The sequence below is a fragment of the Hibiscus syriacus genome, unplaced genomic scaffold, assembly GCF_006381635.1.
Source record: "Hibiscus syriacus cultivar Baekdansim isolate YM2019G1 unplaced genomic scaffold, ASM638163v2 tig00110988_pilon, whole genome shotgun sequence".
Lineage (NCBI taxonomy): Eukaryota > Viridiplantae > Streptophyta > Magnoliopsida > Malvales > Malvaceae > Hibiscus > Hibiscus syriacus.
The window spans coordinates 1,002,525-1,027,938 of NW_024062942.1; the positions used below are offsets into that span (position 1 = coordinate 1,002,525).

The following is a 25,414-nucleotide window of genomic DNA, read 5'->3' on the forward strand; positions in this document are numbered from 1 at the left end:
CCACTTGGCGTAGTATCAATTTTAATCTTTTAAATATATAGATTTTATAGATTTTCAATATATAATAATTTAATAAATGAAAAAAGTGGCTTCACTTGGTATAGTATCAATTTTAATCTTTTAAATATATAAATTTTATAGATTTTCAATATATAATAATTTAATAAATTTAACTATTAATATTAAGAAATTTGTATATTTTAATCATTAAATACATCATCAGAATCCAACATAAATTTTATCCTAAAGAATATTAATTTTAATCCTCGTCTTAATTTTTTATCGCTCGCTACTCATTTTAATTATGTCTTTCTCTCTTATAGAAATGAATGTTCATATGTCTAAATATTCAATGACTCTTTAATGTAAAAGTTGTCATTATTCATTAATATTTACCATTAATTGAAATATTTTTTTTAAAAAGACCTTAGAATGTAATTGTTATATTCACTTTGTTTCCTTAACTTTTTTACTTTTAAGCCCCGTTTTGGTGTAGTTTTTTAAACCGACCTTCTTTTTAGTTAAAAAGTTTGTTTTGACTGTAAAATCAATATTAAATGGGTAAAAATTTTAAAAAATTGCAATGAAAACGGTAGTTTCAAACCAACCACAAAAACTAGAATTTGTGGCTTTTTTATTTTTCAACTTTGCGTTTGGAATCAAATTATAATTTAACCGTTACTAATGCATAGACTCCACTCAGCAAAATATGTATATAATGGTGTTTTGATAGTAAACGTCGCTAAGTTTAAACATATCGCGGCGTTTTTAACCCAAACGCCACAAAATAGTAACATTAGCGGCGTTTTATAAAAACGCCACTAAAATATCGTACTATAGCGGCGTTTATAAGACAAACGCGGCAATAGATTAAATATATAGTGGCGTTTATATTCAAAACGCTGCTATAAGTTTGACAAAACACCACAATATAATTGTACATTACTGGCGTTTGTTAAAAAAAACGCCGCAAAAACAAGTGCATTAGTGGTGTTTTCCCTCAAACGCAGCGAATGGATAAATATATCTCCCTACCTGATCCCTATTTCTTTTGAACATTTTCTTCCCTATCTTGGCTCTTCTTCCCTAAAATTCTTCTCTGGTACAACATCTTCTCTGCCACACACCATCCTTGTTGCCATCAATCTTATCGACGCCGTATGCCGTGACAAATCTATTTATGAAACTGCATCGGCTAAATTAGGGTACCCTGTTTTTGTAATTGTGGAAGAGAATTTATTCAAAGACAACTATAGAGATCAACCTTCTTCTTGACAATTGGAAATACCTTCTTGCCGGAATAGTTTTTCAGGTTTTATTCCGTTTCAGATTTGCCCAAATGGATGTCATTATCGTTTGTTTAAGCTTTCATATGTTGTATTTCATTGCCTCTCAATGAGTTTTGGGTGGGCTTGTTTAGTGTTTTTATATTGTCCAAACTTCAAGTATGCTAAATTAGAACATTCAGAAGGTTGTTGGTCTAATATCTGGTTTTGTGTCTGCAGTATTTACATTTTATTTTAATAATTTAATATTAATTTCCTTAAATATAATTTACTATTGAATAATTACTTTTATTTTGTTCTAATATCTGCTTATCCTCTTTATTCATTGAATCTACACTAATGTAGAATGGAGGTTGTGAAGTAATTCATGTTATCAACTGTGGCTGTGAAGAGAAGACTGAATTGGGCAAAGAGGTTGGAATTGGAATCCAATCTTTTTTATCAATATGAGATTGAAAATGCTGCCAACTCTTCTTGATTTCTTGCATTTCTAACAAGTCCAATCCAAACCCGTTCATCGTTGCATTAATGAAAATTCTAAAACTTGTTATTTTTGTGTGCTCAGATAGGATGGATATACGGTTCAGTCACCGAGGATATCCTAACTGGTTTCAAAATGCACGGCCGAGGATGGAGATCAATTTACTGCATGTCCTTAAGGCCTGCATTCAATCGATCTGCACCAGTCAATTTGTTTGATCGGTTGCAACAAGTTTTTCGGTGGATCGGTGGAGATTTTCCTTAGAAGGAATTGCCCCCTATGGTATGGCTTCGGAGGCAGTCGTCTTAAATGGCTTCAAATACTTGCATATATCAACACTATTGTTTATCCATTTACATCTTTTCCTCTCGTTGCTTATTGTTCATTGCCAGCAATCTGTCTTCTCACAGGAAAATTTATCGTACCAACGGTATTTATCTTGTTCAATAACCATATCTCCTTTTGTTTACTTAATGCTGGTAAGTCAAATATCCCAACCTTACATTGCTTCACATTGATGATCACTTGCTCTCAAACCTGGTAAGCGTTTTGTTTCTTGGTCTTTTCCTTTCCATCATCATGACTGCCGTGCTCGAGCTCCGATGAAGCGGTGTGAGCATCGAGGACCTGTGGCGTAACGAGCATTTCTGGGTAATCGGAGGCGTTTCGGCACATCTGTTTGCCGTGTTCCAAGGGTTTCTGAAGATGCTGGCGGGGATTGACACCAACTTTACCGTGACATCCAAAGCAGCTAAAGACACAGAGTTTAGTGAGTTGTACATTGTGAAATGGACAACACTTTTGATCCCCCCAACAACACTTCTCATCGTCAACATGGTGAGTGTGGTTGGATTCTCCCATGCTCTGAACAAAGGGTATGATGCTTGGGGACCACTATTTGGGAATGTCGTCTTCTCATTTTGGGTCATCCTCCATTTCTATCCTTTCCTCAAAGGTCTCATGGGTCGACAGAACATAATCTCAACCATCGTTTTTCCTGGGTCAGTATTGCTGGCCTCTGTCTTCTCTCTTGTCTGGGTCCTAATCAACCTTTTTGTCAACACCGTCGACACCAAAACCTTAGCTCAGAACTGTATTTCCATTGATTGCTGAGTTACTGATCCCTACAGTGTGTGTGTGTATATATATATATATAGACACACTGAAGTAAAGATGGAAGCCATTGAACCAATATGAATGGGACCTTGATTTGTTGGACTGATTACAATCTCATGAGCATGTGATTCAATTTTTACATTGTTTTCATGGGACCTGGGAATGTAGCTGTTAGCTAACACGTCTCTCTTTTTCACATCATTTGATCTGGAAAAAGAATTTGGCAGCTCTTTTTTACTAAAATACAGTGTTTTGAAAATCAGATCGGATCGGCCGGTTCAACCGGTTCAATCGGGAATCGTTGTCTGATCCGGTTCATTCTACACCGATTAAACCGCTACAAGTGAACCGGAAGGAACGGTTGAACCGGCTATGAACCATTCAAACCGGATCGGAGCGTGAACCGGTTGAAAACCAGTTCTGTTTTTTCTAAAAAAAATTAAATCAAACGACGTCGTTTGTTAAACGAGTCGAGTCGAACGTAAAAACTTTAAAAATAAGCTCAACTCGATTAAAAAACTCACGAGCTAAAAATTATCAAGTTCAACTCGAACTTGAAATATAATATTGAAACTTGAATTCAAAAAGGCTTGAACTCAAAAAAAAATTAGAAGCTCGATTGAAGCCTGAAATTCGAACTTGATTGAAGTGAAAGAATAGTTCGCTCTGTGCTCACCAAAAGGCTCCATGATTTTGAATGTCAAATTACCTCTATTATTTATAGAAGTCAGTTGAGATGCTCTTTTATGTTTCTTAGCCATGTGAGATTGTTTTGTTTTCATATTTTTACTCTTTAGACTTTTGTGATGTTCTACTATGTTTCTTAGCCATGTGAGATTTTTTTTTAAAAAAATTAAACCAAACGACATCTTTTGTTATGATTTTTTTAGCCTCAAATTTATTTTTTTGATTATAGTTATATAATTATATTTATTATTTAATATGTTTTACCTTAAATATTATGTTGTAGTTGATTTGAATCATTTTGTTTTACTTAATTTTATGGTTTTTAACTTATATATGTTATAACTTGCTTTGACTTGTGATATAAAAAACTGTTTTTATTAAATGTTACATATATTTTTATTTAATTTTTTAAATAATTAATTATGACGTCGTCCGATTCTTCCGACCGGTCTGACAGGTTCGACCGGTTAAACCAGTGAACCGGTAGCACGGCCGGTTCGCTGACCGGTCCGGTTCTGAAAACCATGCTAAAATATATGTATATGTGAAACTGGTGAATTCGGGTAAGTATAGGATGCGTCGTACTTAATATACGGAAATACGTTATCGAAAATATTATTATTTTTTTAATATTTTTGATAAAAAAATCACATAAAAAATTAGTTGACCGTATTTCTATATGTAATGGGGTAAGGAAGAGATAGGATAGTAGACTGCCCAAACGCCAGGTTGAGAAGAGCTTCCGTGGGAGACCTCCGGTAGTCAGAATTATGAATTGCCCACCGTGGGAATATTATTATTTATACCGGGAATATTATTATTGGGTATTTTACCAAAATGTTTAACATGTCCGGTTAAACGTTACTTAAAACATTATTTTTGACCGAAAATGTTAATATTGCACCTTACCGGAAATGTTAAAAAATATTAATGATTTAGGTAATTTTTTATCAAAAATGTTAAAAAATATTAACATTTCCAGTAGCGACTTCCTTTAGCCGTATATTAAGGTTGTCGTATAGTAGAACTACCCAATTCAGGGAATTCTGTCCTCCGTATCGGGTTAACATTCGATCGAATCGAGTCAAAATTTTTTAAATTATTTAAATTAACAAGATGTATTTTACAACTCGAATTAAATTTGATTTTTTTGAGTTGATTCGAGTTTTTCGATTTTTATATTAATTTTATTATAATTATTTATACTATCATGCAATATTTTTTTCCAATTTTTTACTTTCTATAACTCATATAATATATATATATATAATATTTTTTCACATTATAATATTATTTAATATATCAAATACAATTTAAAATTAAAAAATATATTTATAATATTATATTTTGAAAAAATATTTTGAGGGTAAAATATTAATGAGAGTATAAAAGAATCAAGAAATTGATGGGAAGAAAGAATTTGTAAACAATTGTAGTCAAAAGGTCAGATTAAATAAAATGCAAAGTTAAAGGACTAAATAAAAAAAGAAAGAGTACAATTTTAGTAAAAAGGTAAGAATTAAAGTTACATAGGTATTATATCGTGGAATATGAGCATACGATTCAAATTTGGTAAAAACGAACTTAAAATAAAGAATCGTATGAAGAAATAAGGAAATTATGAAAAAAATAAAGAACTAAATTGAAAAATTAAAAATTTGTTAACAAAAGATGAATTGAAAGTACATATGTATTTTACGATGATTTAGGAGTATGTGGTTCAAATTTGATTAAAAAATGGACTTAAAATGATGGGAGAATTGAAGGAATAATGAAACAAGGGACTAAATCGTAAAACTGTCAAAATATTTATTTAATATTATATTTTTTCGAATAACTCGAAATTTCAAATTTCAGTTTAACTCGAACTTAAACATCGAGTTGATAATTTGAGTTAACTTGAATAACTCGACTTAATAAAATTCAAAAACTAAAAATACAAATTTTTAAATCAAATCGAATTTTGATGCCCTAATTCCATAGGCTAAATGTGTACGCTTTGTTTCATCATTCAAATTGTGGTTCTTTGTTTACTCATCGTGCTGTCCTGTACAATGTTTTGTCAACAAATAAAAATAAAAATCAACAGATCATTAGAGAGAAGAATCAATCATTAATGTCTAATGTTTTCTTAAAAGATTAAATATATACTCGTATTAAACCGTTGTCCTGATGACCATAATACACGGTGTTTAGATTTCTCGAGATTCAGGCCAAACTGTCAAACCCAACACTACACGTCTGACCGCTCACGGTTCTCTTACTCTGTCTCCACCATGAAACCACCTCCGCCACCAATGTTCTACCTCCTCTTTCTCCTCTCCGCCACCGTCACCTCAGCCGCCACTGAACCAACGACCCCTAAAATGTCTACAGCGTCCCCTACTCCTGCCCCTACTTCCTCCCCAAACTCACCCACCACCAAAGCTCCATCTTCTTCCCTACTAGATCCTAAACAAATAGAAACACTCCGATCCCTCCACATCCCCACCACAAGAGACCCTTGCGTTCAACCTTCCCCTCGCAATGCCACCATCTGCGACAACTACAAGCCCCTCCGCCAACTCATTTCGCTCCACCTCTCCAACTGTTCGTCCGACCTTTTCCTCTCCTTCAATGCTCTCAAGTCCCTCTCTTCCCTCCGTTCTCTTTCTTTCACCGACTGCCACGTATCACCTGTCCGCTTCCCTGCCGATCTCTCTCTTTCCCTCACTTCCTTCTCCTGCATTCGATCTCTCCGGCGTCTCTCTGGGGTCTGGCTCTCGCGCTTCGTTAACCTCACTGTTCTCACAGTTTCTTACACTCCGGTCAGCACCAGTGGTGTTTATGTAATCCTCGGGAACATGCATAAGCTGAAGACACTCGCCATTTCACATGCTAATCTTACCGGTTCTATTTCTAGCCACTTGCATCCGAATCTGATCCATATCGATTTATCCGATAACAACCTCAAAGGAAAGATACCAGCTTCCCTTACGCTTCTTGAAGATCTCGAATTATTGAATCTTTCTTCGAATGGGCTGAATGGGGAGATTCCCACAGATTTTGGTAACTTGATATCGTTGAAAAATCTATCTTTGGCTTCCAATGCGTTGTCTGGGTCAATCCCGGAATCCATGTCAGCTATTCCAGGGTTGGTTCATGTCGATCTGAGTAATAACCAGTTAAATGGAACGGTTCCGAAGTTTTTGGCAGGGTTGAAAGGGTTGAAAGCGTTGAATCTGGAGAACAATGGGCTTCATGGAGTTTTACCTTTCAATGCTAGTTTCATAAAGAGATTGGCTGTTTTCAAGGTGGGTGGGAATAGCAATTTGTGCTACAATCATTCTGTTTTGTCATCGAAACTGAAACTTGGGGTTGCTCGTTGTGATAAGCATGGATTGCCCATGTCACCGCCGCCTTCTAAGGACTCTTCTTCAGATAGCGAGAGTGACTATACTGGTGATGCTGAAGCTGATAAAACTAATAACAAGGACAACCATCACGGGCCAAGTAAGGTTGTTCTTGGTTTTGCAATTGGTATTTCTTCAATAGTTTTCCTCATTATTTTCTTGATTCTAATCGCAAAATGTTGTCGTTGAAGGAAAAAAACATCTTTTACTTGCATCTCTGGAATAGGGGAAAATTGGAGTTTCCATTATTGATATTGATTTACACTTGATTTATTTATGAAATAAAGGGATCACGGTACTGGTGTATTATTTTTTTTTGCATATATTGTGGGCAACCTGAGGTGGATTTAGGGTCTGCTAATGGTTTTAACGGTTGATATTTTTTTCATGAGTAATATGTATTCTTTTTCTTCTTCAAGCAACTGGTTCCTTGATTGTGTTTTACGTAGATTCTGTTCATTCTCTCTTTCTTTATCTTGTTCATTTAATGAAAATGTTAATGCCCCCATGGAATTGGTGAAAGGTTTTCAAATATGGAAATCAATGGCAGGTGAAGACAAGCTTTACCCTATAACTGCTACCAGGTGTCCTTGTGCCACTTCTGACTTAACATTCGACTCTCATTTCTGTCCAATCTGCAGCTGTCTTCAAACCACATGTACCTGTTTGTCATAGGCAAATTGCGTATCGAGCCATGCTGGGAAGACATGATAAATGTGCATGTATTGGATCCACAATTACGGCAGTAAATAATCCGAATCAAGATCGGATTCACCTTAAAACCATGCAGAAATGTGACTGGAGAGAGCCCCAATTGTTGTAGATATTCGCTAATGCAGATCTCTTAGTGTTATTCCTAGTTGATGAATGCTCTATTCTTCTTCCGGACCGAATTCGACCGAAGAAATATGAACAAAATCAAGACGTAACATTTCATCTCGAGTAGATATTTTTCAGGAATTCTAAAAAAAAGAGCTTTCTCAATTATTTGCTTAACAATACACAATAAAAATTCAAAACCTCAAACCCAACGACTATAAACAATTATATTTTTCAAAAGTTTCACCAAACTCGTCATCTCGAGATGACGAATTTCGCCTATTAAAATCTAACCGTTGTAGCAGCTCGTTGCACGACTATAAACGATTAGTTTTTTTAAATAATTACTGAATTTTAAAAAATAAAAATTAACTTTCTAAAAGACTCATCACGTCGTCTCTGAAAATATATAACCTACACGGGAACCACAAACTTAAGACAATAAAAATATTTTTTACCGAACTTATCACCTCAATATGATGAGTTTCTACTAGATTGTAACAATTACTGTAAATTACAGAATAAATTCTTAGCTGACTTATTGGGCCAAATAATTTGGCCGCCTGCGGTAATGGGCCAAAAAAACCAGAACAATGTCCATCCTTGAAATGGTGAAATGGATCTACTGGGCCAATTATTTTGTGCCCGTTCCATGTAAACTGAAGTAAACAAAATACTTGAATAGATAACATTTTACCGATTGTATGTTATATCAGTAAAATAAACTAAACCAACAGAAAAAGTACATACGATCCCAAAATAACACCTAAATAATTCTGTTCAAGAAAATAATAGCTGGTGGACGTAAGCAGCCAAAATCAGTTACTTAAAACTCAAAACCCCATCAGACCGATACAGTATCTGCTATTTCTAAGAAATATTTTGGGACTTGTTAAGGATGACACCTTCATATTTTACCTGGAACCACTTCATTGCATCCTCCTTGGTAACTCTGTGCTGAATACCAACACGTGACTTGCACCTGCGGCGACGGCCAACACGGTACCCAGCTCGTTCAAGAACAACATAGAAGTCCATACCATAGATACCAGTCGAAGGGTCATACCTAGAAAATGCACAAGAGATTTAATTTATGCCTTAATTGGCTTCATAACATCAAGATTCACTATAAAATGCTAGCACAATGAAGCTGCCAATACAGACTAACATCGTTACAAGGATAAAAGGTGAGAGAATCACAAGATCCCACTCATGCTTAATGGTTTCAAACGAGGATTAACCACTAATTCAATAAAGTAATCCTAAAACCAGGAATTAAACAATTTTCAAGCTACACATATACTTTAACAGGAAAACCGAAGCAATACACAACTTAGGCAATTAACTGTCTCAAAGGACGACTAACCGGAAAAACAACTGCATTCTTAAATCCTAAAACCAGTCCCAACTCCCAATCCCAAAACCAAACATCATTGCAAGATACAGACGTGTGTTCCGATTCAAGTAGTATAAGAATTTTAATCATAAAATATTCATGAAAACCAACTACTTAAACCTATTAAAGGATCCAAATTTAGTTCTATTTAGTTGGTCGTGTCAACAGTGAATTGAAATCAAGTGTCTACAATGCAGCATCAACATAAGAATTCTCAATTACAATACATCACAGATTAATAAAGATGTGCCCGAAAAATAGAACTTACTTGATACCGAGATCAATGTGCTCCTGGATGCCGAATCCAAAGCAGCCAGTATCACTGAAGTTCCTCCTCAAAAGCTCATATTCCTTAACCTTCAAACCACTCTCGAGAAGCTGCATAGCCTTCTCTCCCCTCACCGTCACGTAGCAAGCAATCTTCTCATTACGCCTGATTCCGAAAGATCTCACAGTGTACCTAGCTGCTCATATCAAAACCAACATTTTCAATTTTCATTAACCACGACTACCAACAAAAGGAAACTCAAAATCAGCATTTTTTTCCAGGAATTTTACCCTTGGAGAAGACGGGGGTTTGACCACTGAGTTGTTCTAAGACCTAAAAAGGACCAAAATAAAGAGAAATAAACAGAAGGTAAAATATTTGGGGGAAATGAATAGTTTTTTCTTTTTGGGATTCTTGTTACTTGCCTTGGCGGCACGGGTTAGACGATCACCGCTTTCACCGACGGATATATTGAGGACGAGCTTTTGAACTTTAATCTCCCTCATTGGGTTCGACAGCTTCTTCTCTGATGCCTTTCACAGTTCCAAGAAAAGAAACTTTTAAACCAAAAAGTTATTGAGACACGCATTCACGTAAGATAAATGATGTAGAAAAGAGGAAGATGTACCATGGCAAAGGGACGGAGGTTGAAAGCAGCGGCGGCTGTAGCAGAGTGACGAAGAAGCAACTGCGTGAAAAAAAAAGGAGTTTTAAAAGAGTTTAGGGCTAGGGTTTTTATGCTCTAATTTACTAGTTTGCCTTCTGGCTCCAATTGATAAACAGAGAAAACAACCAATGGATGATAATGATTTTAGGGTAAAATAAACCAGATGTCATCAAACTTTAGGTTTTATATCGTTTATATCATTGAACTTTTAATTTTATCAATTATAGCATTGAATTTTGATTTTTATTTTAATTATACCACTAGGTCGTTAAATGTTTAACATCAAGATCAAAACGATGACGCTTTGGTGAAGTGTCTATGACAACAGCCGTCAGCCACGTCATCTTACCGTCAATAATTTAATGGTTCGTTGGTATAATTGAAACGAGAATCAAAGTTCAATGATATAATTGACAAAATTAAAATTCAGTGTTATAAACGATACAACACATAAAGTTCGGTGATATATGATGTAGTTTACCCATGATTTTATAATAAATATGAGATAACAGGAAAAATTAGGGTAAATGGACGATTAAAAGGATGTGTGTTATTCTTAGATGTATCGAGGTCAAGCACCAGTTACAAGGTATTTTAGTGTTCATTGTCATATAGTTCAAAGTTTTTAGAATAGATAATACTACTTATAATCATCATAGATTAATAAACAATATACGTTAAAAATTTAGGAATGGTAGCAAATTAATTCGGAAAAAAGTGTTTTTTTTTATAATGCAACCGAAGATATTAGTAGTTGAAATCAATTTTGTCAAAGTTGTTAGTAACCGTGAAAATCTTTAGTCTATTTTTCTATAATTTTAAGATTAAATTGAAAGAAACAAATTAAAAAAAATAGAATTTTATATAAGAATGAATTTCATAAGAAATCAAATGGAATACTTCCAAACATCATAAATTATTTAAAATTGATTAAAATTAATAATTTAATCAGAAAAAATCGTATTTAGTTAGTCAAATTGAGGTGTTACGTACACATCTTTCAACATTAATATATGCATATGAACAAGAAAAGGTTAAATCGGATTCCTGACTGGTTTTGACAAAAAAATCGTTACATTTTCTCTACTCGTCCATGTCGACAATCCAAGCAATGAACAAACGGCACAAGGTATCAGACTGATTTGTTCTAACTTCATTCCTCTTTCGGCTGTGTTATAGCAATGCCCAAGCAGCCATGATCCCTGAGGGACTTGCCAGCTAGTTTCATCAAAGGCTTAAGAAATCGGCTCTGCTATATTTATATATATTCGCTGAGATGGTAGAATTCAAGTAAAACGATGAAGTGATGGTAGCCATCCAGCTTCCAGATACGGTATGCCTCAGGGAAGAGTCGAAAATGATGCTGGACAGGCCCTCAATCAATCAAGGTAATCCAGAGATAGTACTTCCCTTGTCTCACGGCATCAACCAGGACAGATCAAATCTGATCACTTCCAAACTTTTATGTTCCAGCTGGATGCATGAAATGTTGTAGCCCCATTTGCCGTTTCACATGATCCGGAATCAACTTATTAATAAGCTCAGGTGAAGCCTCAGATAACTGTAACCAAAAGAATGAGCATGTAACTTTATACCTACTTGATTGAGAACATGAAACAGAACCTCAGATAGAAAATAAATCCAACCTAAAGTATTTCATCTTTGTATAAATTCAAAGGTATATGAGGATGAAGCTTAGTGCAGAAACATACTTCCTGTTTAAAGTTGAACAGTTGTGGTAAGAGCCGTCCACTTGGTAGCCGAGCATTAGGTTCTCGAAGCTCATCAAAAAAGGGATGTGCACATGCTTCAAGCTGTGATAGAAAGGAGCATGTTACAATGACACGAGGTTAGGGTGGTTATCACTAAATTTATTTTTTTGGGAGCCAAACGCTAATCGATAGAGTTGTGCATATTTCTTACGTCTAAAATGGAAATACAGTCAATCAAAGTGGTAGACACTAGCAACTTACAGCTGTACAGCGAAGATTTGGTGAGTATTGCAAGAGTCGTGAAGCAAGATCAATTGCTTCAGGAGGCATCCTTTTGTGGAAAACCTAAATCCATGAGCAAAAAATATCCACAAGGCATTAAGAAAAGAAATGTGCCTTCAAAGACAATTTGTAAACATAAAGAGAACAAAAAGGAAACCTTATGCCATGGGTGCGCTTTAATCTGTGGGAACCTAAAATCTGTGTAATTAGGATTCATGCAGCGAATTTCATCCCTAGTGGGTGTACCTAGGACCTACAGGAAAAGATGAAAGAAGCAGTCCCTTGATACAAAGAAAAGTAAATTCAAGAATCACTAAGCAAATCATACCTTGATAATCTCTACAAGCTGGTCCACAGCATTTTCCAGGAAACAATGGCTGCAGACGAAAAAGAAAAGCTATCAATGAGCAGAGAACTGAATTATTGCTAGAGATTTTCAAAAAGATAAAAATCAGAAGTAAAAAAAAAAGGCCAAACGCTAACCTGGCCCAGCAAAAGTTCAGCAAGAACACAACCGACTGACCCAGATATCAATTGAGTTTGTGTATTCCGTGGCACCTTATAAGTTCTGGTGCCTGATAGAAACGAGAACATATGTATGAAATATTAGCTTCACCTTTGACCTGGTCACATGTAAATTAATAGTATGTGTGAAGAATTTACACATTAAAAAAGGACAAGCAAAAGAGGACCATTAATTTGTTAATAGTGATATTTGATCTAATCCAACTTCAAAGCAGTAGTGCAGACTCCAAATGTGTCACAAAAAAATCCCACCCAATCCCCACCCCACCATCCTTTTCTTCTTCAGCCCTTCACACCTACAAAGAGGCCGTAAAAGACAGGTAAACCGGTAAAGCTAACAAGGGATAAGTGCCCGTTTGAGAAGGATCAGGCCAGAAAAGATTCAAGATCAGCTAAAATTTCAGATATAAAGCATTTATAATGATGTAAAGAAGGGCAAAGGTTACAGAAGCTTTAGCAGAACAACAGTACGGAGTCATAAATGTGTGTTATCAATATGCTTATTCTGCAAGCTAGTACAAGAGAAATACATTGCACCTTTCACAAATAGCAGATGATAACATATGATACAATCATACAAATTCCTTTAGAAGTTCCAATCAGAGTCGAACATTAGAAAAAAAGAGAGCAAAAACTCTAGTTTTATAAACTTATGAATCCAATAAAAATGTTTCAGTTTTGCACTTCGAATATTAGTACAAAGGGGTCAACTTACAAGTACTTTTGCACTTCCAAAATCGCAAATCTTGACCTGGTGTATCAAAGTATCAACCTGTACAAAACCTCTCTCAGAAACATTGTCGAGACATTGTACAAAAATTTCATCAGTAAGAAAAGCATACCAAAATATTTTGAGGCTTCAAATCCCTATGGCAAACTCCCACAGCATTATGGAGGTAGGCAAGTCCCCTAAATATCTATAAAACTTCCTCTATTTAGCATAGAGAAGAACATTACATAAGAAATCATGTAAAAGAGTACCATGCACACCTGGTACGTGTAAAGTTTCACATAGATATAAAGCATTTATAATGATGTAAAGCTCTATACATGTTCTCCGGTACATAATCCATAACCAATAACCAAGTTAAGGAAAAGCTCATTTTTACTAGTGGTGGAAAAGAAACAATGTTTCAAGGAAATAACATTCGGATGATCAAGTACGCGCATCAATTGCAATTCCGATTCCTAAATCTTCTGTCTTGCAAAACTTTCTTTATAGTCACAGTCTCTCCAGTTTCCAAGCATTTTGCCTGAAAGAAAAGATGGATCAGTATGTGAATACCAAGAAGGTACAATCAGCTAAGTCTGACTGTGTTTCAGTACCTAGAAAACAATTCCGAAGGATCCTGTCCCCACTACATGCTCCGCCATATAACTGATAGTCTACAATAATCAAAACATCTAAAAACATGAAATTCCAAGTAAAAGAGTCTGGTTATCGTTCCGAATGTTCATCTTAAACGTATAGTATTGATAGCTAAAGCTGAATTTGAACAGAGATAAAACTGGGTAACCCAAGAAATGACATACCTGTTTTGGTTCACCGTTTTTGCCTCCAGTGATTCCACCTCCTCTTTTATTTCTTTCTTTCTTTATTACTCCATTATTTTTTAAAATATTTTATTTAGGGTAAAGTATAGTAATGGTCACTGAACTTTTCTAAAGCTTTCATTTAGGTCCTAACTTTTAAAACTTGCAATACAGTCCCCAACATTTAGTCCGTTTGCAATATGGTCCCCGACATAACCGGCCGTTTGAAGCCGTTACACTGTCATTAGTACGTTTGCAATATGGTCACTGAACTTTTCAGGCGCTTGCATTTAGGTCCCCCAACTTTTAAAACTTACAACATAATCCTCAATTTCATTCTAAACCCCCAAATTCCTTTTCGATCTCAAATTTCTTTTTTCGCTTCTCTCTTCTCGTTTTCAGCGTAACTTTTCAGTCGGGGATGCATGGGAAATTCTAATCTAACTTTGAATTATGTGGAGGTGTTGACTTGAATAAGGGTTTATTGAGAGAAGACCCGACCAAGGGACTATCGGGACCATCAACGATTCAAGGTGTAATGTTAGATACATGTCATCTCAGGTGAAGCATAGATGTTCGATGAAATGCTTGTGAGAAATAAATGGGTTAGAAATGCAGAGTTGACAAATACTACTAAGATGAACTAAGTATCATTGTTGAAAGTCACCAACAAAGCTGTGATTATTTTGTATAAATGGCATGTAATAATTTATTCGTTTAATCCTTTTGGTTAAAGATTTTCCAACATATGATAAAATATAATGAAATCTCAAACAGCGCATTCACCTCTCAGCCTCTTTGATCAATGCACTCTCGTTTGGATTTCATTATATTTGATCATCTGTTGGAAAATCTTTAGCCACAAGGATTAAACGAAGAAATTATTATATGTCATTTATACAAAATAATTCCAGCTTTGTTTGTGACTTTCAACAATGATACTTAGTTCATCTTAGTAGTTTTTGTCAACTCTACATTTCTAACCCCATTTTTTCTCACAAGCATTTCATCGAACATCTATGTTTCACCTGAGATGACATGTATTTAACATTACACATTGGATCGTTGATGGTCCTGATAGTACCTTGGTCGGGTCTTCTCTTAATGAACCCTTATTCAAGTTAATACCTCTACATAATTCAAAGTTAGATTATAATTTTTCATGCATCTTCGACTGAAAAGTTACACTAGAAATGAGAAGTAAAAAAGGAAATTCGAGATCGAAAAGAAATTTGGGGTTTAGAATGAAACTGAAGACTGTTTTGCAAGTTTTATAAGTTGGGAGACCTAAATGCAAGCGCCTGAAAAGCTTAGTGACCATATTGCAAACATACTAACGGTAGTGTAACGGCGTCAAACAACCGGTTACGTTGGGGACTATATTGCAAACGGACTAAATGTTGAGAGACTGTATTACAAGTTTTAAAAGTTAGGGGACCTAAATGAAATCTTTAGAAAAGTTCAGTGACCATTACTATACTTTACCCTTTTATTTATATGTTTATTTTCTCTCTCTTCCTCTGTTTACATTCCGTACTCTCTTTATTCGTAGACTTCCCAAACTGCCCTTTGAATCCCTAACCTAATTCGACGTTCCTTGTGTTTGATAATGATCGAGAGCCCATGAAGGCCCTATGATCTGTTCCCTTCCGTATTGTATCCGTTACAGTTACTTGTTTTTGGTTTGTGGGATTCGATGGGTTTAATGAAATCTTCTTATCCATTGGTCATGTCATCTGTTGTTGATGTGAACAGTTCAACATTTAGTTTGCCAAGGAAAACGATGTTTGGGTAAAAATAACACATTTTAATTTGTTGGATGAAAAATAAACAAATACTGATAAAACACACTGTTAATCTCTCGATTCTTTACCAAAGCAAGCAAGACAAATGAATTGGATTGAACCTGAATAACCCAAGTTAAATATTTAACAGATGATGCAGCCGATGTCTCCCTCAGGCTCAGCAGTCAGCAATGAAAAAACACATTCCAGGCTGTGATCATCACATATTGAATGGATTGTTTTTGCTTGCAGCACTCTGCTGATGATAGTTTTATGATGGTGGGAAGAAGCGGTTGAGGTTGAAGGGGAGTGTGTAAAACTCTTCGTTCCGGCTATCTCCTTTGAATGTCCGGAATTTAGCCCACCATGCCATTCCTCTATCTCTTCCACTCTCTTTGTAGTCAAGTGTGTTGTCTAGGAATACAGAGACCATTAACGCCACGGTTGGTGCTGAAAAGAATATGGTGTTGAGGAAATCATTGAACTGCCATTGCAAAAGCAAAACGTGTCAATGTTATTGTTAAGAAAATCATTGAATATGGCCAAGGAACATCATTTTTAACTCACCCAGCCACCCCTGGTATGAGCTGGACCATGAAGAGCCTTGGCAGTGTATTCTCTGAAATACTCTGGAACAGATAAACCTAAGAACAGGGCAACGCCCACAATAAACAAATTCCTCATGGAGTTCATGTTCGTAAATTGCAGTAACGACAGCCCCACTGAAGCTGAAACCAACCAAAGCCCTAGTTAGGAAGAGCCGTATTACAAAAAGGAATGTTGGTTATACATGAAAGAACGTTACGGTGACACTCACCAACAAGACCAAACAAAACACAATACACAGCAGCAAATATGGTAAAAGGTATTGATGCAAACAAAGCTCCAAATTTTCCTGCAGATGTTAAACAAGTCAAAAGAAGAATCTATGGCAGACAGATTCCAGACTCCAGAGAATTGTCTATTTTAACTAAATTCTCATTACTCACCTAATATTGAGAAAAATATCATAAAGCCAGCCGAGATTTGAATGACCCTCCGGCTTCCAACACGAGTGCTTCCAAGGAGCCCCACATTTTCTCTGTTATTTCTCATGGAATTAGTATAGTAGCATAACATATTTTTCTGAGACGGAAAGTAACGTTACTTACGCTGAGACGGTTGAAGCAGTCAGTGTTCCAAATAATCCATTCAAAAGGATCCCAATGCCTTGCCAGCCAATACCACGACTAAGAACATGAGGTGGAGGTGGTGTGGCACTGGCCAGACGTGAGGCGGCCTTGTAAGCTCCGGTTGACTGCAACAAACATTATTTGGCTCTGATTAACTAAATAGCAGTGCATTCAATTTATTTTCTAGCTCTAATGAGCAATACCTCAATCAAAGAGACTAAAACAGCACTCATCATTCCAAAAGCATGCCCAGCATCAAAAGTAGGAGCACCCCATTGAAGAGGATAAGGTATCTTTATCCTGATTGAATAAATTTCAGTCAGAAAAGATAACACAATCAAGTTCTGATTCTTAATTTTAAATTGTTTTATGTCCTCTCAGTGTGCATAAAAGTATTTAACAAACGGAGAACAGCTCTAGTACCAACCATGGAGCAGAAGAAATGAGGTTGGCCTTGTCGGTTCTGCAGTTTAATTGGGTTAACTCTGGACGATGTTTGTATGCACCACTTGCTGTCAAGAGATGAGCATATGCCCATATTATTGTGATCGATATAAGAAGAGCAAACCGCTCCAGTATTGGAAGTTGTTTTAGCTGAAAATTCTTCATGTACTGTTTTTTGTGACACAACATTATTAGATAAACACACTACGAAAACCGAATGCATTTCGAAACAGATTAAGAATACTTCAAAGATAAATTTGGCCTCAAGTTGATAAACAAGTTGTATCAATCTGTACCTGGGAGAAGGCAATAAATAGAATAAGCATTGGAACACCGATTTCCACACAGCGACCAACCTGATATTGGGATAACAAGTTAGAACTACATGAGTGATTAGACCAAAAGGAAATTTTCATTCAAGAATTCAGAATAGCATCATAGTTTCTGTGTTATACCACGGGGAAGCCTCTATCAAACAAGCCAAAGCCCACAAGTGCAATGACTGGAACCATTCCAAGGGGGCTGAAGAACCTAAAAGCAAAAAGGTAAATTATGTCAACAGTTCCTCAAATTGTGTTTCCTGAATTTGTACACAAAATCTTCATTCAAAATTAAAATTGCACCTGGAGCAAATGGCCCACATCTGACTGTATCCCAGGATAATTTGTATGCTTGATGATACTATTAACGCACCTTGGACAGCTCTCATAGTGTTTATAAATCTCTGCAAAATGCATACACATAGAACACCTTCTAATGAACCAACAGCTCACATTTTTTAATCGGAAATGCTACTAGGTGTCACTTTAGCTTAACTAATAAAGTACCCTGTGTTTGAGTTATAAGAGATCTAGTAACAAAATATGCCAAAGTTTTGTTTTGGACACATAAGAGAGAGGGAGAGAGGAGAGAGCACTGCTACAACTTGCTTACAATTTCTTGTACTTATTAGGGTCATCAATAGTCAATACAGCCAAACAGCGTGAGTAAAAACAGGATGACAATTCACTGACGTGACTCAAGACTTTGATGCATACAAGCATTACAAAATCAACACTACGTGGGTCACACAAATATTGACAGTAGGTCCTTGATGATTATCATTTTGCACAAGAAGATTGAGGTCAATGAAGAAAAAATGCAACAGTTACAAAGTGGAAGATTGAAAAGAGTACTAACCTCGTGATTGTCCTCGATACTCATCAAGGAAGTCTCGTGAATTATTGAGATAATGGGAACCATGAAGGCATAAGACCCTCCAATCACGGTAGGCAACCGAGTCCCAAACAGTGTTTGTAGAAGTGTATTAATCCCTTCAACAAACAGTAGTGTCTGCACCACTCTTACTTTATCATCCTAAACCATTGGGGGGGGGTTCATGTTAAAAACAGTAACAAACATGGAAATCTGAAGAACATCCAAGGGGTAGAAAAGAAGAGAAACACTCGGCAGAATTGGATGTGACATACATCAGTTCCACCCATCAAAGGAACAAGAAAAGAAGGGATCATCACTGCAGTTCCTAAGGCCAAAATGTAATGTTGAAACCCCAAAGCTATAGTCTCCCCTGCTTCAACAAGCAAAAGTGAGCATTACAAACACAAAACAACCCGTAAAATTGAGCAAAAGAAAAGATTTTTTTAAAAAGGACACACCCCAAGAGGGATTTGAGTCAATGCAGTACTCTAAGCCTTGAAGTTGGTCCATTGGTGGGTGGCTTATTTCTTCAGGTTTTGGAGCTGCCATAACTTTAACCACCTACTGTTTTGCCTCAAAAACTCAAAAGGGTGTCCACCAAGTGAATCAAAGAATCGATAGGTAAACTCAAAACTCTAGCTTGAACGTAATGAATCACCAAGAAAACCAAGGGTGTGGATCAAGAATCGATACGGAAAAGAGAAGAAGAGAGAGGCAAAAGATATATCGAGACAAAAGGGCGTGTATGGAGACTTGTAAACGAAGTGAGAAAGCAAGGAAAAATGAGGCACTTTGCCGCCCACTGAAAAGGCTATATATTTTCTTATGCCCTCAGTCTTCAGTCACTCTCTTTAGTTTACTTACTGTAGAGTGTATAGAGGGGGAGGGCTTTCCCCTTCACTTTCTTTTTGATTTTATATAGGAGAAAGGTGACCTTAACTTATCCATTTTATTCGAAATTACCCCTTAAGCAACCTGCCAAATTTAATATCACCGTTGGTCTCATTAATAGATTAATAAATTGATTTTTACAACTCAGCTTCTTAAATTAATGTTTTCCCTTCTTTAGGTTTGATATTTTTTCCTGTAAATAAACAGATTTGATCTTGCTATTAAAATTACAATTAACAATATTTCAAGAGTGCTGATTAGCAAAATATTAACTATCATCATTGGACGTTAACCAAAGATGTAATATTTATTATAAAAAAGATAATTGCATTAGTACATTATAATATGCAACCATTAGTCGGACCCAAACACTTATTATTTATAATTAACCAAAAGAAATGATTACTAGTTGGCTGTAATCTTTTTCCTTGAAAGCAGAGAAAGGGTAAAAGTAGGGACATTTTATAATCATTTTTAGTCAATTAGTGGACCACGGTGGAGTTGCATGGAATGAAAATTAAAAAGTAAGCTTTGAATGTCCATTTTAACTCTTAACCCTCCTTTGTTACTTTCCTATCAACTTGTTTATGATCTCAAACATAGTATAAATGTATAATCACTTATTTTTAATTTATCATTTTTTCTTAAAAATAACACTTTTTATTTTTTTTCTTAATATATTATATTAAATTTAATTATTTTTTTTATTCATAACACCAAATTTTGATTTTTTTTATTTATATTTAAAAAAATTAATATCTTATCTCACTAAACCAATCGATTATTAGGAATTTCAAACATAGTGTTAATGCCTTAGTCTATTTTTTTTTCCTCTCTTTAAATTCCTATCTATTTACACTGCTCAAATTTTCATCCATTTCATTGATTGATGAAATGAATACGTTCCTTTTTATGAATTAGTATTTGATCCAGCCATTGAGGTTGAAATTGTGAGATGAAGGAAAGAAACCAAAATAATATCAAATAAAGATGCTGAAGTAATTCAAATAAAGACATTACTCTGCAATCTGTCATTATATATATATATGTATGTATGTACATATTGCAAATTTCATGTGAATCGTCCATATCTGGGGTGGAAAAGACAGCACAACAGCCTTTTTGTAATATTAATCAGGGCTGTATCTGGGATTCGACAGGAGGGCACTTGCTCAGGGTCTTAAATTTATATAATATATTATATTTATATAAAAATAATAGTTTATATAAATTATAGGGTTTAATTATTTTTTAATATTTATTATTGAGGGTCTAATTTTATTTTAATTTTTATTATTATAGTTACTAATATTTTTTTAATATTTATTTTTAAAGGTTCAATTTTTTAATATTTATTATTAGGAGTACAATTTTTTCGATATTTGTTATTAGGAACATATTTCTAAACTTTAGTTTCTTTTCTAAAATTTATTTGTTATTATTATAAGTCTAAATTTTTTTCAGTACTTTTTATAAGAAGCTCATTTTTTTCAATATTTATTATTATAAGCGTACTCTTAAAATTTATTTTTTAAATATTTTTTAGAGACTGATTTTTTCAATACTTGTTATAAGGAGTTATCCTTAAAATTCATTTTTTTCAACATTTGTTATTAGGAACAACTACTTAAAAATGGGTATGCAATCACAACAACAATCATTATATAGTATTAATGATATCGTTCGAAATCACGATATCCATAATCTTTATGCCCATAATATCATATATTATTAAAAATTCACAACTATGATATTTACAGTGACCGTAATATCATCTGTTATATCTGTAATGGTGATAAACGCAATGCAACGGAAGACAAATTTAAATTGTAATTTAAATATTTGATTAGGGGACTTGATAATAATATGTACAACAAGTCAGTGATATCAAGCCAACCTGCTTCCATCATAGCAGTCAAATGGAAACGTAATATATATAGTTAAATAGTTTTATTGTCTCAGGGTGTTAACAATGTTGAGATGGCCGAGTTGGTCTAAGGCGCCAGATTAAGGTTCTGGTCCGAAAGGGCGTGGGTTCAATTCCCACTCTCAACAGCCTTGACTATTTTTGAATGAAGTGGCTAAGATTATGATGGAAATTGGAAATTGGAAATTATCAGCCATGACTATGAACCAAGAATATTCTTCACTGCTGATCCCAGTTATATATTGCATTCCTTTCGGTGAGACATGTTGGAAGGTAAGTATAAAGGCCAGACATTTTTGACATACTCACAGCTGAATCTAGTAGATTAAGCATAAGAAACCCAATCACCAATCTCTTTAACAATGCATATAACTTTATCAACAACATAGGTCAAGGTTACTGCGTGAAAGCTGGAGAGCAAAAGGTTGTATGCCTTGGAAATACAGCTACACAACGCTTTCCACCTACTGGTTTTCAATGTTAAAAGCTTAGCATTCTATATCAAATCCATAACAGCTGCTTCCAAAACATTGCCCACCGTTTTCACGTCAATCAAAACAATATTCTATTCCACAACAACAAATTTCAGCTACACATGCAAAAAAAAGAGAGGGGGTGCAGATTCAAGCATGCATTCTATCACTACAACATTAAGATTGAGTTACAGTTAAAAACATATTAACCAAGTTTAACGAACACGACCTCTGTTTCCTTTGTCTTCTTTTCCAACGTCTAAGTTGGTGAGTTTTTATAAAAAAAATGTCGAGAGGGTTTTAGATGATTTAGGGTACATTTTACCAATGGGATTGTCATAACCATTTTTTTTTGTAAAATAATTATTTATTATTTTTAAAAACGATTATGACTTTTAATTTGTAAAAAATGGTGATTTGGAATTAATTTGTATTAAATCGAATGGGAGTCGCCATCGACCTTTGGGTTAGGTATGTCGAATACCTAAAAATGTCTTTAAAAACAATTTTAAGAAAAATCATTTTTAAGACAAAAATAGCCTGCATCACCAAGGATTCCGTTTGAATGGATTCGGGAGTCGTTTACGTGTGGGAAAGGGTTAGCACCCCCACAGCGACCAAAATTAGTACTGTGTCGCTTACGCGTTGTCGTAAATGGTGGAACTGATGAATCGAATATAAAATTAAATTGTGATCCATTTATCGAACATTGATTAATTTGCTTCGAATTAAATTAATTACAGAAAATTCTTTTACTCGAAAAGAAATATCAAAATTAGTAATCCTCCATCGGGAAAGCTAACTCAACTATTTCTTGTCAATAAAAAAATATTTCCTCATTGATAAATATGCAAATCGAATATAAATAAAATTGACATTTGCATTCGAATAAAAAGGAAATAAATAGTGAATTAAAAATAACACACATTGCATTATTAAAATAAATTAATTAGTAAAAAGAAAATAGATCTATTTTAAGTTCGTATCTGTTCGAATGCCGTATTGGATTGTACCACTTCGATTAAGTAGTACTTTTCACGCCCGTTCTATAAATACGTATTCTTGAAATACTCGGAAAAAACTTAATAGCGTATTTTTACATTTTTAGTATAAATATGCATAATATAAAATTGAAACATATCATATTCACAAGCATAATGTACAGTAACTGCTTGTAATATAAACATAATTAATCGTGTATTGTATTATATACATATATATATATCTATATCTATATACTTACACGTATACAAATGATCATTAAATCCTACCTTAACATATATATAACATGATATATTAATTTTAATGTTAATAAAACAATGGAAATATCTAATTAATATGCAAAGAACTCACACACACACAATATTCAATAATGTAATATAAAGTATAAATATGCCATAATATTAGTTCATAAAAAAAACAAAGATGAAGTAAATAAAATAAAATAAAACATAAATAAATAAACTCAACACAAGGATTAAAATACTAAACACATATTTAACACAAGGATCTAAACAACACTTATATAAATAACAAGGGGACAAACAAGTAAATAACCCCAAAATAAAATTGAATAGTGACTAAAACACACATCAGGAAGATCTCATGGACTAGATATGTAAATTTCCATTTCCACATAACAGATAAAGGACTAAAATATAATGAAAATAAAATAAATAGACATTAATCAAAATTTAACCTAAAATATGAGAGTAGTGATCAAAATAAAAGTTTCATAAATAAAGAGTACAATGTCTAAACTTTACAAAATATTAACAATAACCAGTCCAGTGACCAAAATGTAAACTTCACAAAATATAGGAATTTAAGTATAAAACAAATAAAAATACACTAAGCCCTTAAACAAATTTACAAAACACGGGGACCCTTACAGTGTAATTAAACTATAGACTAAATAGTAACTAAAATAAAATGTATACAAATGTTAGAGCCAAATTCGAATAACCTCCAAAATACAAAATACATCAAATCAGTGACTAAAATTGAAATAATGAAAACATATCATGCTTAAGAATAAACCCACGCGTGAAAATGCTCCCAAATCCTCTGTGAAACGACGTCGTTTCAACACACATATATAAGGCCAAACCCAGGCCAAAGATCAGGCCATTTCTCATTTGTTTCCTTTGCCCGAGTTTTTAAAGAGAGAGAAAGGAGAGCAAATTCTGGGAGCTTCAAACGAAGCCCAGAACATGGTGGGGCTCAGCCGCGTCGGCCGCCACTGATCGGCGATCACCGTTGTACGCCGGCGACGGGGAAGAGAGAGGAAGACACTAATCGACGTGCCTTCTCACCGTGAAGGTGGGTCCGAGCTCAGTTTGGCCTAAAAATGGCTTAAACGCCATAGATTTGTGAAGAAACCTATCGGTTTCTTCGGCTCCGGCGACCCTTGGTTCACCGGCAGTTCGAACCTCTCCTTCTATTTCTTTTTTTTCCCCTGTTTTTCCTCTCTCCCTCTTTTCTTATGGTTTCTCTCGTTTTTTCTTGAAAACCCGAATGGCCCCTCTTCCCTGTCTCCCTTTCATTTTTATCTGATTGCATGTGTCCCTGGTGGATGTGATTGTTGCTGTCCTTGTATTACCGAGAAAATAGGGTATGAATGCCCTATTTTAGCTTGAGGTACAACCCCCGATTGCCTCGGGATAGTGTAGATTTGCTCTTGATATATTTTATTTTCTTTCTCTACTTTTCTGACCGATGGTTGTAGAATAGGCCATTGTTTGATGCAGGATTGTCAACGGCGGTCGTGGGATATTTCGGCTTGAATGGCTCGGCGGCTGGGAAACTGGAGTGTCACTGGTGGGAGCTAGAAAACCAAGCGGCGTCGCAGCTTTCCTCTGTTGAGGGCGACGGTTGCTGAAAGGTTAGAGTTTTAGAAACCCTAAATAGCTTCTAATCTAGACCATTAATTTGGGTCTAGATCTAACGGCTGGGATTTGGGAGGCTGGAAGCTGAAGAGAATAAAACCCTAGAAGGCTTGGGTGTTGGGCCTGGACAGGTTCAGGTTTGGCTGATGGATCTGCTGAATGTTGGGCTCCGGGATTGGGCCTTTGTATTTTGAGTTAGGTTTCCAGGCCTGCAAAAGTGTAATATGTAAAATTCAAAATAATAATAATAATAATAATTAATTAATTAATTAAAATAAAATAGAAAAGAACCGGACAAAAACGGGTGTCTACAGCTGCCCCTATTTGCACATTCTTGTGTTAACAAGAATAGAGCAAAGACGACAAGACAACACGTTTTTGTCTGGTTCTCCCCTTTTTGCATAGAAATTGGATAATGTTGATTTTTGGGGACGACACTGCTCATACTGATGAAGAGTTCGGGTCATCTAAGGG

At 35.0% G+C, this 25,414-nt stretch overlaps 3 protein-coding genes, 1 non-coding gene and 1 pseudogene across 4 annotated transcripts; 2 read left to right on the plus strand and 3 right to left on the minus strand.

Moving 5' to 3' along the window:
• The first annotated feature begins 5,765 nt into the window (after positions 1-5,765).
• Positions 5,766-7,158, plus strand: LOC120149101 (receptor-like protein 51). Its single transcript, XM_039161995.1, has one exon. It carries the CDS (start codon positions 5,847-5,849, stop codon positions 7,149-7,151), a length of 1,305 nt encoding a protein of 434 aa, XP_039017926.1. The 5' UTR covers positions 5,766-5,846; the 3' UTR covers positions 7,152-7,158.
• A 1,290-nt stretch (positions 7,159-8,448) lies between these two features.
• LOC120149102 (60S ribosomal protein L11-1) lies at positions 8,449-10,181 on the minus strand. The gene is made up of 5 exons (XM_039161996.1): positions 10,074-10,181; positions 9,871-9,978; positions 9,736-9,778; positions 9,446-9,641; positions 8,449-8,847 (listed from the first exon to the last, which is right to left on the minus strand). The coding sequence occupies exons 1-5, from the start codon at positions 10,074-10,076 to the stop codon at positions 8,652-8,654; spliced, it is 546 nt and encodes a 181-aa protein (XP_039017927.1). The 5' UTR covers positions 10,077-10,181; the 3' UTR covers positions 8,449-8,651.
• Positions 10,182-11,569: 1,388 nt separating this feature from the next.
• LOC120149053 lies at positions 11,570-15,204 on the minus strand (annotated as a pseudogene).
• Positions 15,205-16,085: 881 nt separating this feature from the next.
• Positions 16,086-19,623, minus strand: LOC120149012 (nucleobase-ascorbate transporter 2-like). Its single transcript, XM_039161952.1, has 14 exons — positions 19,373-19,623; positions 19,220-19,339; positions 19,034-19,131; positions 18,744-18,920; positions 18,188-18,288; positions 18,020-18,095; positions 17,861-17,920; positions 17,548-17,732; positions 17,324-17,420; positions 17,100-17,245; positions 16,938-17,029; positions 16,766-16,843; positions 16,516-16,676; positions 16,086-16,432 (listed from the first exon to the last, which is right to left on the minus strand). The coding sequence occupies exons 2-14, from the start codon at positions 19,308-19,310 to the stop codon at positions 16,220-16,222; spliced, it is 1,575 nt and encodes a 524-aa protein (XP_039017883.1). The 5' UTR covers positions 19,311-19,339; positions 19,373-19,623; the 3' UTR covers positions 16,086-16,219.
• A 2,003-nt stretch (positions 19,624-21,626) lies between these two features.
• On the plus strand, positions 21,627-21,707 carry TRNAL-AAG. Its single transcript has one exon. It is a non-coding gene; the product is annotated as a tRNA-Leu (tRNA).
• The last annotated feature ends 3,707 nt before the right edge of the window (positions 21,708-25,414 follow it).

Bases quoted from the DNA above. Each gene is read 5' to 3' on its own strand.
- LOC120149102 (XM_039161996.1), bottom strand. The intron at 9,779-9,870 runs GCAAGTAACAAG...GGTCCTTTTTAG, and splicing joins GTCTAACCCGTGCCGCCAAG to GTCTTAGAACAACTCAGTGG. The intron at 8,848-9,445 runs GTAAGTTCTATT...TGCATTTTCTAG, and splicing joins CACATTGATCTCGGTATCAA to GTATGACCCTTCGACTGGTA.
- LOC120149012 (XM_039161952.1), bottom strand. From the start codon at position 19,310: ATGGCAGCTCCAAAACCTGAAGAAATAAGCCACCCACCAATGGACCAA. The intron at 17,921-18,019 runs GTATAACACAGA...TCCCAATATCAG, and splicing joins TTGATAGAGGCTTCCCCGTG to GTTGGTCGCTGTGTGGAAAT. The intron at 16,844-16,937 runs GTGAGTAATGAG...TAACATCTGCAG, and splicing joins GATATTTTTCTCAATATTAG to GAAAATTTGGAGCTTTGTTT.
- LOC120149101 (XM_039161995.1), top strand. From the start codon at position 5,847: ATGAAACCACCTCCGCCACCAATGTTCTACCTCCTCTTTCTCCTCTCC.